Source organism: Candida parapsilosis, contig 006139, assembly GCF_000182765.1.
Source record: "Candida parapsilosis strain CDC317 annotated contig 006139".
In the NCBI taxonomy this organism is placed as follows: Eukaryota; Fungi; Ascomycota; class Pichiomycetes; order Serinales; family Debaryomycetaceae; genus Lodderomyces; species Lodderomyces parapsilosis.
The window spans coordinates 260,453-277,789 of record NW_023503282.1 but is presented as its reverse complement, the minus strand read 5'-3'; the positions used below and the strand labels follow the sequence as shown (position 1 = coordinate 277,789).

Below are 17,337 nucleotides of genomic sequence, written 5' to 3'. Positions count from 1 at the left end.
ATATCAGTGAGTGTGTACAAATTCGGTAATATGTGCGGCTGTATTTCCGATTCTCCATAATTTTTTTGTCTTCTTATTTTTTCGACCTATCAAATTGCAGTATTTTGTAATCCACGATAGAACCAAGTCAACAATAAGGCTCACAGCATCCTAAGGAAGCTCATATTTCATATGACTTTCAACCAATGTTGAAGTTTGGGCATTCCTAAACACCGTCAATCTCAACTATAATTCAATAGTCAACGGTATCCTCAACTAATTTCTACAATTATTAGCCCCAATTGGTCTAACTTTTTTCTCCAGACATTGTAATTTTTTTTTTTTTCAATTCCTTCTCTCCTATAAACAACTTTATATAAAACTTGTAATAAAATTTTATATAAAAAAACACCCAACTTTCTAGAACGAGGTTACCTTTGGAAAGATACACAACAACTGGAGCAGACCCACATCAAAGGAACTGTTGCAACTTTCAATTTTAATCCGCTCACTAGTCACAGTCACAGTCACAGTCAACTGGTGTCAAAAGATTATCAAACACATTCAATCCTCGGTCTGAAATCTCACACTAGGTTCCCTTTTTCTTTATTTATTCCAAAAGCATAATCCTCGCAACATCATGTTGAGATCATTACGTCCAAAATCATTGTCTTTGACAAGATTTTTCTCCACCAGCTCAATTAGATCACAAGTGCAAGGAGCCAATGTTAAAGGCTCTGACTTTAATGCCGCTAAATACATGGGCCAAAAATACCATGTTGTTGACCACGAATACGACTGTGTGGTTGTTGGTGCCGGTGGTGCAGGTTTGAGAGCTGCTTTCGGTCTTGCTGAAGCTGGCTACAAAACTGCTTGTGTATCGAAATTGTTTCCTACAAGATCGCATACTGTTGCTGCTCAAGGTGGAATCAATGCCGCTCTTGGTAACATGCACCCCGATGACTGGCACTGGCATTTTTATGATACTGTTAAAGGTTCAGATTGGTTGGGTGATCAAGATGCTATCCACTATATGACTAAAGAAGCTCCTGCTTCTATTTATGAATTGGAACGTTATGGTGTTCCATTTTCAAGAAACGAAGAAGGAAGAATTTACCAAAGAGCTTTTGGTGGTCAATCTAAGGAATACGGTAAAGGCGGTCAAGCATACAGAACTTGTGCTGTTGCTGATAGAACTGGACACGCTTTGTTGCACACTTTGTACGGTCAATCTTTAAACCATGATTGTCACTTTTTCATTGAGTTCTTTGCCATGGATTTGATGATGCAAGACGGTGCTTGTATTGGTATTGTTGCCTACAACGAAGAAGATGGTACTTTGCACAGATTCTTTGCCAATAGAACCGTTATCGCCACTGGTGGATACGGTAGAGCTTACTTCTCATGTACTTCTGCCCACACATGTACTGGTGATGGTTACGCTATGGTTTCTAGAGCTGGTTTGCCATTGGAAGATTTGGAATTTGTTCAATTCCACCCATCGGGTATCTACGGTTCTGGTTGTCTTATTACCGAAGGTGCTAGAGGTGAAGGTGGTTTCTTGGTTAACTCTGAAGGTGAAAGATTTATGGAACGTTATGCTCCACATGCCAAGGATTTGGCTTCAAGAGATGTTGTTTCTAGAGCCATCACTATGGAAATCAACGAAGGTAGAGGTGTAGGACCGGAGAAGGATCACATGTACTTGCAATTGTCACATATTCCAGCTGCCGTTTTGAAGGAAAGATTGCCAGGTATTTCGGAAACGGCACACATTTTTGCTGGTGTTGATGTCACCAAGGAACCAATTCCAATTTTGCCAACTGTTCACTACAATATGGGTGGTATCCCAACCAACTGGCAAGGTGAAGTTTTGAAAAAGGATGACCAAGGTGAAGATGAAGTTGTTCCAGGTTTGTTGGCTTGTGGTGAAGCTGCTTGTGCTTCTGTTCATGGTGCAAACAGATTGGGTGCTAACTCGTTATTGGATTTGGTTGTCTTTGGTAGAGCTGTATCTCACACTATTGCTGGTAACTTGAAACCTGGTGAGCCAATCAAGCCACATAGTAAAGACATTGGTTACGAATCCATCCAAAACTTTGACAGAATAAGAAATGCTAATGGTACAAAGCCAACTGCAGATATCAGATTGAACATGCAAAAGACTATGCAAAAGGGATGTGCTGTTTTCAGAACTCAAGATACTTTGGATGATTGCGTGGAGAAGATCAACGCTATCGATAAAGATTTTGAGCATGTGAAGACTACCGACCGTTCAATGATTTGGAACAGTGATTTGGTTGAAACTTTGGAATTACAAAACTTGTTGACCTGTGCTACTCAAACCGCTGCTTCAGCCGCTGCTAGAAAAGAATCTAGAGGTGCCCACGCTAGAGACGATTACCCAGACAGAGATGACAAAGAGTGGAGAAAACACACATTGTCATACCAAGATGCATGGGGAGCACCAGTACGTTTAGATTATAGACATGTCATTAAGCACACTTTGGATGACAATGACTGTAAACCAGTTCCTCCAGCCAAGCGTGTTTATTAGGGTTGGACAAAGTTATAGGGAATTTCAATACGTTTGTTTAAACCGATATCGTGTATGTAATAAGTTACTTATCAATATAATATCATAAGGTAGATCACGCCCGGTAGGAAGGTTGCGACATCTCGATCATTCGATTTCGAAAAAGACTGGTACATAGACGATGTCATTTGCAAGGAAGCTTCGGAATGTTGGCGAGAAAAAAATAAAGTATTAGTGGCAGAAACGGATAGGACTAAATCTTTTATTTCCGAAAGTAGTTTTAGCAAGCATAAAAGAAAGAAGAAAAAAGGAGAACAATAGATTGAATGCAAATCAGTTTAAACGAAATCAGCGTCAAAAAGCATAGTAGTATAAATAGCTCTTCAATTGGGCAATTTTGAAAAAAGCAGCATACTTTCTTTTACAATCTTTCACCAAGTTTATTCAACATTAGTTATCTAATCAATTGCTTTGTCAGGTTCAACAAACTTACACCTTCAATCCAAAGATTTTTCCACCCTCGATACACCGTCAATTGCTTCTCCACGTTTCACATTCGAGTACACACAAAAATGAGTAAAGACGAAACAATTTCTTACTGTAATGACCAATTGGGCCCATTGCCAACCACAGCTCCAAAAGTATCTGATAACGTTACTGACCTTTTCTCCTTCAAAGGTAAAGTTGTGTCAGTAACCGGGTCCTCCGGAGGTATTGGTTGGGCTGTTGCTGAGGGCTTCGCTCAAGCTGGTGCAGATGTAGCCATTTGGTATCATTCTCACAATGCTGATGAAAAGGCCAAATATCTCCAAGAAAAATACGGAGTCAAGTCAATTGCTTATGGATGTAACATTGGTGTTGCTGAGGAAGTCCAAAAAACAGTTGATCAAATTGAATCTGATTTCGGTAAGATTGACGTTTTCGTTGCCAACGCTGGTATTCCATGGACGGATGGACCAGAAATTGATGTTCAAGATTTAAGCAAATGGACCAAGATTATCGACACTGATTTGAACAGTGTATATTACTGTGCTCATGCCATTGGTCCTATTTTCAGAAAACAAGGTAAAGGCTCATTGGTTATTACTGCATCCATGTCGGCTACAATTGTCAATGTTCCGCAATTGCAAGCAGCTTATAATGTTGCCAAAGCTGGGGTTAAGCACTTGTCAAAGTCGTTGGCGGTTGAATGGGCTCCTTTTGCCAGAGTCAACAGTGTCTCACCAGGTTATATTTCAACAAATTTGACAACCTTTGCCAACCCTGATTTGCAAAAGAAATGGGTGCAATTGACTCCATTGGGTAGAGAAGGGCATCCAAAGGAATTGGTTGGTGCTTACTTATACTTGGCTTCCGATGCTGCTACTTTCACAACTGGTTGTGATTTAGCTGTTGATGGTGGTTATACTGTCCCATAGATTACGTATATATTTTAGAATAAAATGTAAGTTAGACTGTCAGCAGTGATGTCATGGATTGAACTTTGTGTAAACTGACCTCTGGGTTTCTCTCATTATCTCGTTAACAATGTATACGATGATGGTTTGTCATTTCAAATCAGAGTGTGCAAACCTAAAGACTTTAAGTTCCGTTCTCCCCCTCTTTTACTTAAATTCTTCCGAAATGTTGCAGAGTTTCATATTTAAAGTTTGTGTCACTTCGGTACCCCATTTTATAATTATCCCGAATCGGGCTCTTGAACTTGATCAAAAACAGAAGACTCGCTTGTATAAATACCTACGAGTGTCCTTTGCATTTGAGAATGTCATGAAGAACTGAGTCAATCATTCTAGAGTACTGTCTGCTTACAAACATCAAATCATGGGCGAAATCGAATCTTATTGTAACAAAGAGTTGGGACCATTGCCAACAAAAGCTCCAACTTTGTCAAAGAACGTGCTTGACTTGTTTTCCCTTAAGGGTAAAGTTGCTTCTGTGACTGGATCATCTGGTGGTATTGGTTGGGCTGTTGCTGAAGCTTACGCTCAAGCTGGTGCAGATGTAGCCATTTGGTACAACTCCCATCCAGCTGATGAGAAAGCCGAACACTTGCAAAAGACATATGGGGTCCATTCGAAAGCTTACAAGTGTAACATTAGTGACCCAAAGAGCGTTGAAGAAACCATCTCTCAACAAGAAAAAGACTTTGGAACCATCGACGTGTTTGTCGCTAATGCTGGTGTTACTTGGACACAAGGACCAGAGATTGATGTTGACAACTACGATTCATGGAATAAGATAATTAGTGTTGATTTGAATGGCGTATACTACTGCTCACACAATATCGGTAAGATCTTCAAAAAAAACGGCAAAGGGTCTTTGATCATAACATCATCGATATCCGGCAAGATTGTCAATATCCCTCAGCTTCAAGCTCCATATAACACGGCTAAAGCTGCTTGTACACATTTGGCAAAATCCTTGGCCATCGAGTGGGCACCATTTGCTAGAGTGAACACCATTTCACCAGGTTATATTGATACTGATATTACAGATTTTGCAAGCAAAGATATGAAAGCTAAGTGGTGGCAATTGACACCATTGGGAAGGGAGGGGCTTACTCAAGAGCTAGTTGGTGGATATTTGTACTTGGCATCGAATGCGTCTACATTCACAACTGGTTCTGATGTTGTTATTGACGGTGGATACACGTGTCCATAGAGTAAATATATATAATAGTTTGTGGATGTTGAGTAGCTAGCTTTTATAAATGTCGAATTTGATAGACTTCGCTTTTCGGATCAAAATTATATCGTCATCTAGCTCTCCTTGGCCAACCCTTGTGCTGATTTTCCAATTAACCAAGCTCGTCCGGAGGATACACGAGTGAAATTAAAAGCGTCAAGACGTAACCTTGCGATGTATACATTGTTTGACTAGTCTCAGACCAACAAAAGAAATGAATCTGCAACCAGTAATTAATTTTCAGCGGCGCTGTTGGGATCTAGCTAGCACTACTTTGAACGTAAATTGATGCTGCTTTGTGCAAAAGCTCACCTGTTGCAAAATCGAGAAGAATTAAAATACGAGCTATTGACTCCACTTATGTCATTTGTTGCTAACATGTTGGGTTTCAAAAAAGCGCTCAAGTGACCCCCGTGTCACTAAGAAAGGCAAGTATCAAACTACTCGGTATAGTGCTTTTGTTGATGCCGCCCTTATCCCCTCGGCTTCCTCGGAAACGAACTAACTGTCCCCTCCGCATATCATTTACCTTTTTTCACCCAATTAGCGGAGATTAAATATTACAGAGGCGGCGCTAAGTTTTGTATCAATTTAGAAACCTGGTTGAAGTTCAACCAGATTGCTACTTCTTTACCTCCACCCTTCAAAGCGGAGTTTAAATATGATGAGAACAGCATTATAACATGTGTTGTCTCAAGGTCATATTCCTAATTTAACCGATGTTGCTACTCCAAACATATCTTACTCATGTTTGAGCCAAAGCACACCTGGAGTCAGACTATAAATAACGACCAATTAAGCTTCCAGGTTCTTGGCTTTTCGAAAAAGATACAACACATTGTCTGCTTACAAACTTTGAATCATGGGCGAAATCGAATCTTATTGTAACAAAGAGTTGGGACCATTGCCAACAAAAGCTCCAACTTTGGCAAAGAACGTGCTTGACTTGTTTTCCCTTAAGGGTAAAGTTGCTTCTGTGACTGGATCATCTGGTGGTATTGGTTGGGCTGTTGCTGAGGCTTACGCTCAAGCTGGTGCAGATGTAGCCATTTGGTACAACTCCCATCCAGCTGATGAGAAAGCCGAACACTTGCAAAAGACATATGGGGTCCGTTCGAAAGCTTACAAGTGTAACATTAGTGACCCAAAGAGCGTTGAAGAAACCATCTCTCAACAAGAAAAAGACTTTGGAACCATTGACGTGTTTGTCGCTAATGCTGGTATTCCTTGGGCTGATGGTCCGGTGATTGACCTTGAAAACTACGATGCATGGAATAAACTCATCAACACCGACATCAATGGTGTGTTTTACTGCGCACACAGTATCGGTAAGATCTTCAAAAAGAATGGAAAAGGATCCTTAATTATTACTGCTTCACTCGCTGGTTCTGTTGTCACTATTCCGCAACAACAAACTCCTTATAATACTGCGAAAGCCGCTTGTCTTCATTTGGCAAAATCATTGGCGGTTGAGTGGGCGCCATTTGCTAGAGTCAATACCGTTTCACCAGGCTACTTTGAAACCGAGATCAATGGATTCGCAGACGAGGATATGCGTGAAAAGTGGTATCAATTGACGCCATTGGGAAGAATGGGAATAACTGAAGAGCTAGTTGGTGGGTATTTGTACTTTGCTTCTAATGCATCTACATTCACAACAGGCTCTGATCTTATTATCGATGGTGGATTCACCTGTCCATAGAATGGTATAGATGTGTAGACGTATGGCGATAATCAATATCAGGCAGCCTTCTTGTCCAGTAGAATTCTCGGACATTTTGTATATTAGCTGGACTAATTCCCTGCACATTGCCTTTTTGTGTCATAATTACGATTGCTATACCGAGACTTTTCTTACTCGCACAAACACGGACTCCGACGAACGTGTCAAAAATAACTATAAATACTTGAAAGATTGAACAACGTCTGGGCATTGAACAAACTTTTCGAACTTCTTTAAAAATTCATTTTTAAAAAAGACATTTTATACAACTACTTGAACATGGGCGAAATCGAATCTTATTGCAACAAAGAGTTGGGACCATTGCCAACAAAAGCTCCAACTTTGTCAAAGAACGTGCTTGACTTGTTTTCCCTTAAGGGTAAAGTTGCTTCTGTGACTGGATCATCTGGTGGTATTGGTTGGGCTGTTGCTGAGGCTTACGCTCAAGCTGGTGCAGACGTAGCCATTTGGTACAACTCCCATCCAGCTGATGAGAAAGCTGAACACTTGCAAAAGACATATGGGGTCCGTTCGAAAGCTTACAAGTGTAACATTAGTGACCCAAAGAGCGTTGAAGAAACCATCTCTCAACAAGAAAAAGACTTTGGAACCATTGACGTGTTTGTCGCTAATGCTGGTGTGCCTTGGACTGAAGGACCTGAAATCAATGTCGATAACTACGATTCATGGAACAAAATTATCAACCTAGACTTGAATGGTGTATACTACTGTGCTCATACCGTTGGTAAGATTTTCAAGAAAAACGGCAAAGGCTCCTTGGTGATTACTTCATCCATGTCGGGTACCATTGTTAATGTTCCTCAATTGCAAGCAGCCTACAATGCAGCAAAAGCTGCTTGCACTCATTTGACTAAATCCTTAGCAGTTGAATGGGCTCCATTTGCTAGAGTGAATTGTGTTTCTCCAGGTTACATTGCCACTGAAATTTCTGATTTTGTTGAAAAAGACATGAAAGCCAAGTGGTGGCAATTGACACCATTGGGAAGGGAAGGTTTGGCCCAAGAATTGGTTGGTGCTTACTTGTATTTGGCATCTAATGCTTCGACTTATACTACTGGTGCTAACCTCGCTGTCGATGGTGGTTACACTTGTCCATAGAAATTATCCTTTTAGAGTAAAACTTTTTAGATTAAATGTTCACATCTTGTATAAAAAAGTTGAAACTAAAATATAACATCGTCTTCTGTTTCTGTTAATACATTGCCCTTGGCATCTGCCCTAACGTCGAAATTTTCAACGTCTCGTTGCACACCTACGTCATCAGTTATACCCTCGGCTTTGGCCAAATCTACTTTCTCTTCAGCCTCAGCAGCTGCAGCTGCTTCTTGCTTCTTTTCTTGGACCTTCTTTAACCTATAAAACTCTTCCCTATCCAATTCATCCAATTCCGAATTGATGTATGCAATTGTATTTTCCGTCCTTGGAATAATGACATGCTCAATGGCATTAACTCTTCTGTTCGTAACTTTAATAACTTCGTCCAATATGATAAATGCTGTTTGCAACGATGCCAACTCAACCAATGTTTCAACGGCTTTGGTGTAAACTTGTTTGGCTTTTTGCACTTGTTGACCACCTCTTCCTAACCCAGTCAATTGGAAGTCATTGATTTCTTCATTTATGGAGCTTTCAAAAGTGGGCAAATAAACACCGGACACATTTTCTTGTTTTGCTTTAACTTGGAATCTGGCCTTATTGACGGATTCCTGTACTTGATAACCAATGTTATCACCAGTTGCGTATGAAACTTCAGCTAAGGAGAATGCTGCTGTTTGCATCACTCTGCCCATCTTGGTCTTTGCGTTATCGATACGGGTTGTTATATCCCTGAATCTCTTTGTCAATGCCTCTGACTTTCTCTTCAATAGGGAGTGACCTTGTTGTGCACCTTTTAATTTACTCTTCATGGTTCCCAATGTCATACGTGTGGGAAAGACCTGTTCACGATTTCCTGCTCCTGACATTGTGTGTGACTAGTTTGGTGAAGCTCGAGTAGTTGAATTGCAAAGTTGTCGTTCAATCCAATATCAACCTATTGCTCAGAGGTTTTGTCGAGAATTGAGTTTTCATTGTGTTGATAAATGAACTGTGACAATTTCTTGGTTTTTGCGACATACAAAATTTAATGCTCAACTGAAAGAGCTACAGTAAGTCTACAACAATGATATAATGATTGACATAGATGACATAGTGAAGGATAAAGACTTGGCATACGAAGCTGCTCTCGCTAAAAATGACAGGGATACGCAAACATGGGAATCTTACTACGAGTCAAGATTAAATGATGCACTACCTGGAAAGCTTTTTGTCATCTCGAGAGCAGTCAAGGCAATACCCGAATCAGAAGATCTATGGATCAATTATTTAAGTTTAATTGATAGCAACTTTGGACTTATGCTAGCACACGAAGTGCAACAAGTAATTGATCAATGTTTTACCACTCAATCAAAGTCATTAATTATTTGGTTAAAGGTTTTTGACATCTTGATGGAACATGCAATCGATCAAGTGACATATATACGACACAAGTTTGATCAATGTTTGCAAAATTTGCCTATCAAAGATCATGATAAGATATGGGTGTTGTTTATCAAGTTTGGTGATGTTATTGGTGGACCCACTGCAATTGAAATATACTCAAGGTTGATGAAATTCATCAGTCCTAGAGTTTTGAACGGAAGTGAAATTGGCAACCCAGCTGAGCTAAACTTAACCATTTTAAATTTCATTGACAAATTTGTCGAGCTTGGTGACGATGACAGTGGGCACGTGTTGAAGTTGTACGCTGAGATTGTTCAATCAAATGACTATTCAAACTTGCCCAAATCTCAGGTACAGATTCTATTTGAGTACTTGGATTTGCTTACTAAGAACACAGTAAAGGAGAAGGAAATTGAACTGCAAATAAACAAAGCGATACAAAAGTATCCCGACCAAATCACAAATCTACAATTAAAGTTGATTTCATTCTACAAATCAAAAGTGGATTATGCCGATAAGGTAAGAATCACATACGAAAAAGCTCTAAAGAATTGCAAGACTGTACGAGATTTCGAAAAAGTTTATAATGAATTTACAAAATATGAACAAGAAGATATACAGTCGTACATTGACTCCAACAATAATCCCAGTACAACCATCCTTTCACAAAAATTGACCTATTTTGAAAAGCTTCTCAACGATAGAAGATTGTTGATCAATGACTTGCAACTTCGTCAGGATATAAATAATGTCGATTTTTGGTTCAACCGATTTGATATTTACCAATCTCAATTACCTTTACTTATTCAAACCATAGCCAATGCCATCAAATCAATCAATCCATTAAAGATCCCTCGCAATTGTCAACATAAACTATATGAGATTTGGATCAAATATGCACAAATATATGCCTCTTCATCCGACTTCAAAACTGCTGATTTCATATTTGGTAAATCGGTGCAATCGCAATACCCGCATCCCAATGAATTAGCAGAACTATACATCCACTGGAGTGAAATGCGATTAGCCAATGACTATTTCCCAGAACTGGATGCAATAGAATTACTTGAAGATGTACTATATCGTGAATCATCGTCAGCGAATGATGCAACAATTAGCTACTCCGATGCATCAGTACCAGTACAAAAACGAATTCGCAAACTGATTCAATTATGGGATTTTTACCTTGATTTAGTTGAATCATTTATTGAATCACCACGAGATATCATTTACATTGGTAAAATAAGTGATGCTTATGAAACGATGATTGATTTGAAAATTGCCACTCCTGGAAAATTGTTAAATTTTGCCACGTTTTGTGAAAAATGGGGGTTTATTGAAAAATCTTTGAGTATTTATGAGCGTTGTTTACATATTTTCAAAGATGAAGCTATAAAGTTGGAAATTTGGAATGTTTACATCACCAAGTTGAAGTATATTGATCATAAGGAAAGACGCAAAGATATTGAGGAGAGGTATTTTGAGGTGGTCAAGTTCAGAGGTGTATAAAATTGAAGATTTTGTTTTAGTGGATCAGTGTTGAGTCCCTTGTAGAATAAGGGCTCTCCATTTGGTGTAGAGCTGCATTTGAATAAGAACTGACATGAATAGCAAAGCTTTTATTTGATTACAACTTGAATTTAATTTTATAGGTAAATTTGCAACAAAATGGTTAGGAAATGTACACTACTCTGCTTCAACATCAAAAATCGACACCTGCTCTTAAAATTTCAAAGTCATAACCAACGCAGGATTGAAGGTTGAAAGCTATTCGACGATTGATCTTACGACTAGCTGCAGTTTACTATCTTTATAAGTGCATAATGGTTCAAACCTTACTCAATGTTTTGTGCCGTGTGTAGCGGCTGCAGGAAAATTTTGCAGAAAAAATCCCAGATAGTTTAGTGGCTAGAATTACCGTTTGTCGCATGGTAGACCAGGGTTCAATTCCCTGTCTGGGAGCATTTTTTTTTTTGCTTCTTCTCTTGATTCTCCTCTTGATTCTTTATTCCCATTGAATTGCAATTAAACTACCACATCCACCCATTCTACATTGCAAATAATCTTTACAATACTCTCTCTACTTTACGTTACTAGAAAAAGTAATAATTTAAATAGAATACAAAAAGACAAACCGACGAACAATCAACGCGCTTTCCTTCCCACTAATGAACCCAAATAACATAAACCATGTCGTACTTTCTATTAAAAAAAAAAAAAAAACCCCCCATCCCTTGTACCCACATCCGAATCTCTCTATTATTACCTCATTTCATGTCATTTCCCAATTTAACCCTCAGCCTCTGCTTTAACCAAAATGATGCGATGTCCATCTAGCGACAAATTTCTCCAAATTTAATCGTTGATCAGAACAATTGTTAATCCTAATGGGTTTGTTCAGTTTAATCAATTCATCATATGAGTTCCATCCAATATGGAAATCGAAAAACACAGTTTTGATAAACAGTTTGATCAATTTTTGATTATTCTTCAATTTTGTCTTTGTAGATTGCGAATTGATAATGAGTAGCGTGAATAACTTGGTGACAATTTCAGTACTTGCTGAGGTTGTTAATGCCAAATTAGTATTATTCTGACTTTCGTCACTTTTAATTGGTTCGAATTTGCCTTGATCAACAATCGGGGTTGATGGTGCTGATAATGATAATGGTAATGAATCATTGAATTGGAGTACCAACTTGAATGTGTCATTGAATGTTAATTCACTCGTTTCTCCCGATGGCGCGCTATAACTGCTAATGAATTCACGATTGAAAATCTCTTGGTTAACCAATTCTAATAGACAGTAGATGTCAATCACGGATTGGTTGGGAAACATGACTAGAATAATGGGAATCGTGGAATGGTCTCTTTCAGATAATCCCGTTTCACTCATACTCTTGATGTATAAGAGATGAATAAAATTGGTTTTGAATAAACTCATATCAATTCCTGAATGGGCAATAAACGGTTTTGATAAAACAGACTCCATAATTTTATTAAATTCACGGTTCTTGCTCTGCTTCATTACATCAGTTAAACCCTGTAATTTCTGATCAAACAAATCAAACAGGTTACGAATAGTGTGTATCGAATCTTGCGATGAGTAATTATTCGATAATATTTTAATCAAGAATTGAAATGCGAGATTCGAAGGAACATTGCAATCCCAAGCTAATTTTCTCAATTGATTCTTTTCACTGGTGAATTTCTTGTTGAAGTGCTTGGTGTCTAACTCCATCAACGAGTTTAGAGTTTTGATCCATTGCTGTTGATGAAGAAGTGCTGATTGTACGGTTTTGATCCTTGAATCATGTTGGGTCTTGACAACAGATTCAAACAGACTTAGACTTTTTGTGAATTCTCGATTGTGTTTGGTTTTGTCGAGTGATGATTTTGGTGGCAAGTTTATAGGTCTAGTTTGATCAAGAAAATTGAGCTTTTCAGGTGAGATCAAATGCAAGTCTTCCAAGGACGATTGCGATTTAATAAAAGATGGCAACTTGTACATCAAATTTTGCTCCCTTGTCATTTTCATCAACTTTGATACCGATGCGCTTCTTTGAGAATAGAAATCAGAAATGTTGGCAGTGATTTCTGAATCATCATCAAATGTCGATTCGTCTTCTTCAAGTATGCTGTCTTCATTGCCGGTACCATTAAGTGTTGGCAAATGGGTCGTGCTTAGTTTCCCGGGTAATGGACATGGCCGAATATTGTACTTGTCATCATCATCACCCACCAAGTCATTTCTCGATAGTATAGTTACAGTACTCGATGAGCCAGAATTTGACCTCGATTTGGATTTGCCAAGAGTACTAGTGCTTCCCTTTTGCAATGAGTACAATTCATTGTTTTTGATCACGGGAACATTAAAGATTAAACTATCCAAATCGTTTGATAGTATTTCTTCGTCATCATCATTTTCCTCATATTTCTTCTTTCTCAATATTTGACGTTCTTTGCTTTCTTGAGAGCTCATAAATTTAGATTTAGTACGATTTAAAGTTGGCACTGTAGTCACCGACTTGGAACGTTCCTTTTTAGTTGGGGGTTGTGGTACAGGAAACGGTCTCAACACATTTGTTGTAGATGCTGCTTTCAAAGGTTGTGGTTTGAAATTGGACGGAGTTTTGGCCAAAGATATCTCAGATTCATTGTCAACTAGAGACACTTTTGATTCAAAAGCTGCTGTTGACGCGGATGTCATTGAACTTAGCCTGGAGTCAACTGGTTGAGATCCGTGATTGTGTTGTGATTGTGTAGTGCAAGAAGTGATGGCTGAGGTAGAGCTAGCAACGGGTGCATCAAATTGTGATGATACAATCAGGGAATGGTCTTCAAAAGACGAAGATGAGGAATGGGCAGACATTAGTGAATCTTGAGACATTCTTCTTTTATTGTTGGCTGGGAGTGAAGATACAGAAGCCGATCCAGGAAGTGGTGGTTGGCTCTTGTTCAAGTTTAGTGACGATTTGGAGTTGATTTTTTGAATGTAATAATCACCAGGTCTTTTCGGTATATTTGGAATTGAAGCGGTGTGTTCATTCAATGTTGGTAAAGAAGTTCTGGAAGCAACTCTTTTGGGAGTGGAACAGCCACCACCACCACCACCACCCATTTTTGAGGGGGGCGGTGGTACTGATGGACAAGACAGTTTTCTTGAATTGAGTGATATGTCATACAAATTTTGACTATTTATGGAAACATTAGACATAATTGTATAGGTGTAGGTGGGTGTAGTTTCTAGCGAGTGTCGAAAAGTGGTAAAAGACCTAGTTGGGAATTTTATCTCACTTTATAAATAAAAAAAGAAGTTGCTGTGGTGGGAGTTTTTGGTTGTCTGGAAATTTTCTTGCAACCAAATAAAGAAGTAGCAACAGTTTTAATGGTTAAGAATAGCCAGTGTTTTGATCTAGGTGTTTTTCTAATAGTGTATAGCAAGTAGCTCAACTGGACAATCTGTAACAAGTTGGTCTATGAAAAGGTAGTGGTTCACAGACAAGTTGGTGACGATGTATATCTTCTTTGATCTGATTTGTAAAAGCGAGTGTGTTTTTTTTTTGGTTTGTAGTCGAGTGTACGTTTAACTATCACTTTTGATTCAGTGGGTGTAGCAAGATGGGTGGTGGTTGTGAGTTGTGGTTGTGCCAGTTTCCTCTTGTGAGTTGTAAGTATGGTGGTGGTTGTGATGGAGTAAGTGTGTGTGATATAAAAAGTGGTTGTCAGATCTGAAATAGAGAGAAGGAATTTTACTTTGCATTTTGTCTTCTTTGCTTGTCTTTGTTTTTGTAAAAAAAAATGAAATCTCTCTATATTTTGTGTGTCTCTCTCATTCTGTTAGTGATTGTTTTTGTTTTTGTTTCTTTGAGTACTGCATATAGCCATGCTTATTATTTATTATTTATTATTATTGTTTATTGTTTATGGTTTTTCAGTGTAGTAAAAGTAGTGTACTTATTACCAAAATTTGGTTTAAGGGTGGGTATTTATAGCAACTAACTACTCATCACTAGTCTATGCATAATATGACTTGTTCGGAAATTAACTTGCGGAAAAGTATACACAACATTGAGCAATCAAACGTATCTTCTTTTACCAAGGGCTGTCCAACTTTCGTTGGGTTCCTTTCGCTTGTGGATGAAATGACAGCAACTGTCCATAAACTCGAGTTCTTCAAAATGCTGGTTATGAATTCCATTTGTGGTATACTGTTTAACCCATTGTACATGTTTAGGGTGCTGTTTTTTTGTTTTTTTTTTTTTTTATATTCTATTCAACCATCGAGGAACTCCTTTCCATCTATTGTTGTTCAGTCAAATTGCCGCCTTCTATTGTTTCAGGTGGCTGTTGTTTTCATCTTTGTGGTGGTTGCTGCCTACGTGTCTCGGCTTAAACTAAAGCTAAATTTAGCACAAAGGTAGCTTTATACTATTACTCGGGTAGTTGTTTTATTCAAAGAAAACCTGCTCAAGCAACACAACCAAGGCTTTTAGATGTCTTATCGGAAGTTTGGAAGATGATTTATTTTTTCATTACACTGAAAACCACTGAACCAATTCCCCGCTGTTGCCGAACAGTAAAAACAAGCTGAAATCAACCCGATACCGACTATCAATCGAGATGCCGAAAAAAAAAATAAAATCAATGAAAAAACATTCAATTTGAATCCCGTGTTGTTGTTTTAGTGGTCGTTACAAAATCTCAGAACAAGAGTAGCAATTGTAATTATAAAAACAAAAGAGAAGCAAAGAAACACACAATGCTAGCAAAGCTTAACAATATTATACAAATCTCAAGTTCTTCTTAATGGCATAAGTAAAAAGCAGGTATGTGTCAAAAGGTACAAAAAGTTTAAAGTATCCATGGCCAAGATAAAAAGTAGATATAGCAATCCTTATTACGAAAGATTAGGAAGTCATTGATAGATTGAGATAGGAGATGCGATACAAAAGAACAGGAAGTTCGTCGTTTGCTGCTTTTAGTTTTACTGATGGGATTTTCCACATAGCTTCTAAGATAGTCGTGTATGTGTGTATGTACGTATGTATGTATGTGCGTATGTATGTCTCGTTTGTTTACATGTCTTTTTCTCGAAAGGAGGCGTGTACTGTATATAAAGTGCTTGTGTTTTATTCGTGCTACGGAAAATTGTAATACGTTTTCTCTTTCAAATGTTGTTTCTTGAATGAACGAGTAACAAAAAGGCAAATGTCCCAATGGGGTAATACCTATTACTACTTTAAGAATACTATAGTATTCTAGTCTAAAAGCACTTTATCTCCGAAACCATTGACTTATCTTTATGCATTGGGGGAGGGAAGAGAGAAGGAGTACCAAACAGTCAACTTTTCTAATGGCTTTAAACTAAAATAGCAATTAAACAGGAGGAATTTGTTTTATCTTATCTAGAAGAAGGTACAATTAGAGAACACAATACTATACACCCCTTACTGAATATGTGTTTAATTTTGCTGCTTTAGGGATGAAACTCTTGGCATTAGAAGATTACTTCTTTTATTTTCTATTTCACGTATTTCCTTAATTCTTTATCTCATGGCCAATACCAGCATTTATGTTTATATCTGAAAGTACGCACGTGCACTGGTATTTGCCTACACACCACAGTGCAAGTGAAGCTTAGAAAGCGTTTGATTTCGATTTGATCTGTGTATGGTAGCTAAAGTTTCCTAACCCACCACACAAAGATCAAATATAACCGTACCCTTTCTTTCTCTTTCTTTATTCTTTCACTTGGCAACTTCCTTGTAAGATCAATAGCGAGATCTTGGTTGGTATATCGAGTAAAGTTGGCTTACAAGAGAAATAGACGTTATTTTTGTATTTTGCGTTGTTTTTTAATTCAGTAACAAAATCAACAAAACAAAAGAAAACCAATTACGAGAGTGTACACAGACACGAGTGTTGCAAAATACTTTGGTCCCGCGTGTTTTTTACCCTTTTCTATCATTCGTTTTATGCTGTTTCATTGCAATTGAGAGTTCTAAACATCTCTGGCGTGTAATTCGTCGTAGAATCTTTGGCAAGTTAGAAGAACGATTGCCATCTCAATTGGAGATGCCAAAAAAAAAAAAAAAACTATTGTACATTTGGTCCCAATTTGGACACCTAAACTGCTTGAAAACGCACACTATTAGAAAGCGATGTGAGTATCCATGTCTCGCGGTTATAGTATTGTACCAAACCACAGTGAAATCAAAGAGGTTTTAAATACTTTACAATAATTTTAACGATATACAAGATTTAATATTGTGATGATTAATAAAGAATTCTAAATTATTCAAACGTCATGCAAGCTTCAAAATTCCATGATTGCAGCACAGAATTTATGAATCCCCTCTCAACGAAAGGGGTTGTTTCAAGACTCATGCACAAACACAAGATGAAATAT

General features: G+C 38.1%; 8 protein-coding genes and 1 non-coding gene across 9 annotated transcripts; 7 read left to right on the top strand and 2 right to left on the bottom strand. All coding sequences in view use genetic code 12, as the record gives it.

The window, feature by feature from the left end:
- Positions 1-619: 619 nt before the first annotated feature.
- SDH12 (Sdh12p) lies at positions 620-2,536 on the top strand (the record flags this gene model as incomplete). Its single annotated transcript, XM_036810529.1, has 1 exon — positions 620-2,536. One exon carries the CDS (start codon positions 620-622, stop codon positions 2,534-2,536), a length of 1,917 nt encoding a protein of 638 aa, XP_036667057.1.
- Positions 2,537-3,087: 551 nt separating this feature from the next.
- Positions 3,088-3,933, top strand: CPAR2_501170 (SDR family oxidoreductase; the record flags this gene model as incomplete). The annotated part of the gene is made up of 1 exon (XM_036810528.1): positions 3,088-3,933. The coding sequence occupies one exon, from the start codon at positions 3,088-3,090 to the stop codon at positions 3,931-3,933; it is 846 nt and encodes a 281-aa protein (XP_036667056.1).
- Positions 3,934-4,336: 403 nt separating this feature from the next.
- On the top strand, positions 4,337-5,176 carry CPAR2_501160 (SDR family oxidoreductase; the record flags this gene model as incomplete). The annotated part of the gene is made up of 1 exon (XM_036810527.1): positions 4,337-5,176. The coding sequence occupies one exon, from the start codon at positions 4,337-4,339 to the stop codon at positions 5,174-5,176; it is 840 nt and encodes a 279-aa protein (XP_036667055.1).
- Positions 5,177-6,062: 886 nt separating this feature from the next.
- CPAR2_501150 (SDR family oxidoreductase) lies at positions 6,063-6,902 on the top strand (the record flags this gene model as incomplete). Its single annotated transcript, XM_036810526.1, has 1 exon — positions 6,063-6,902. One exon carries the CDS (start codon positions 6,063-6,065, stop codon positions 6,900-6,902), a length of 840 nt encoding a protein of 279 aa, XP_036667054.1.
- A 300-nt stretch (positions 6,903-7,202) lies between these two features.
- Positions 7,203-8,042, top strand: CPAR2_501140 (SDR family oxidoreductase; the record flags this gene model as incomplete). The annotated part of the gene is made up of 1 exon (XM_036810525.1): positions 7,203-8,042. The coding sequence occupies one exon, from the start codon at positions 7,203-7,205 to the stop codon at positions 8,040-8,042; it is 840 nt and encodes a 279-aa protein (XP_036667053.1).
- Positions 8,043-8,107: 65 nt separating this feature from the next.
- Positions 8,108-8,908, bottom strand: VMA8 (H(+)-transporting V1 sector ATPase subunit D; the record flags this gene model as incomplete). The annotated part of the gene is made up of 1 exon (XM_036810524.1): positions 8,108-8,908. The coding sequence occupies one exon, from the start codon at positions 8,906-8,908 to the stop codon at positions 8,108-8,110; it is 801 nt and encodes a 266-aa protein (XP_036667052.1).
- Positions 8,909-9,113: 205 nt separating this feature from the next.
- On the top strand, positions 9,114-10,934 carry CPAR2_501120 (mRNA splicing protein; the record flags this gene model as incomplete). The annotated part of the gene is made up of 1 exon (XM_036810522.1): positions 9,114-10,934. One exon carries the CDS (start codon positions 9,114-9,116, stop codon positions 10,932-10,934), a length of 1,821 nt encoding a protein of 606 aa, XP_036667051.1.
- A 381-nt stretch (positions 10,935-11,315) lies between these two features.
- Positions 11,316-11,387, top strand: CPAR2_t_cp_Asp(GUC)_91. The gene has a single exon. It is a non-coding gene; the product is annotated as a tRNA-Asp (tRNA).
- A 346-nt stretch (positions 11,388-11,733) lies between these two features.
- On the bottom strand, positions 11,734-14,142 carry CPAR2_501110 (uncharacterized protein; the record flags this gene model as incomplete). The annotated part of the gene is made up of 1 exon (XM_036810521.1): positions 11,734-14,142. One exon carries the CDS (start codon positions 14,140-14,142, stop codon positions 11,734-11,736), a length of 2,409 nt encoding a protein of 802 aa, XP_036667050.1.
- Positions 14,143-17,337: the final 3,195 nt, after the last annotated feature.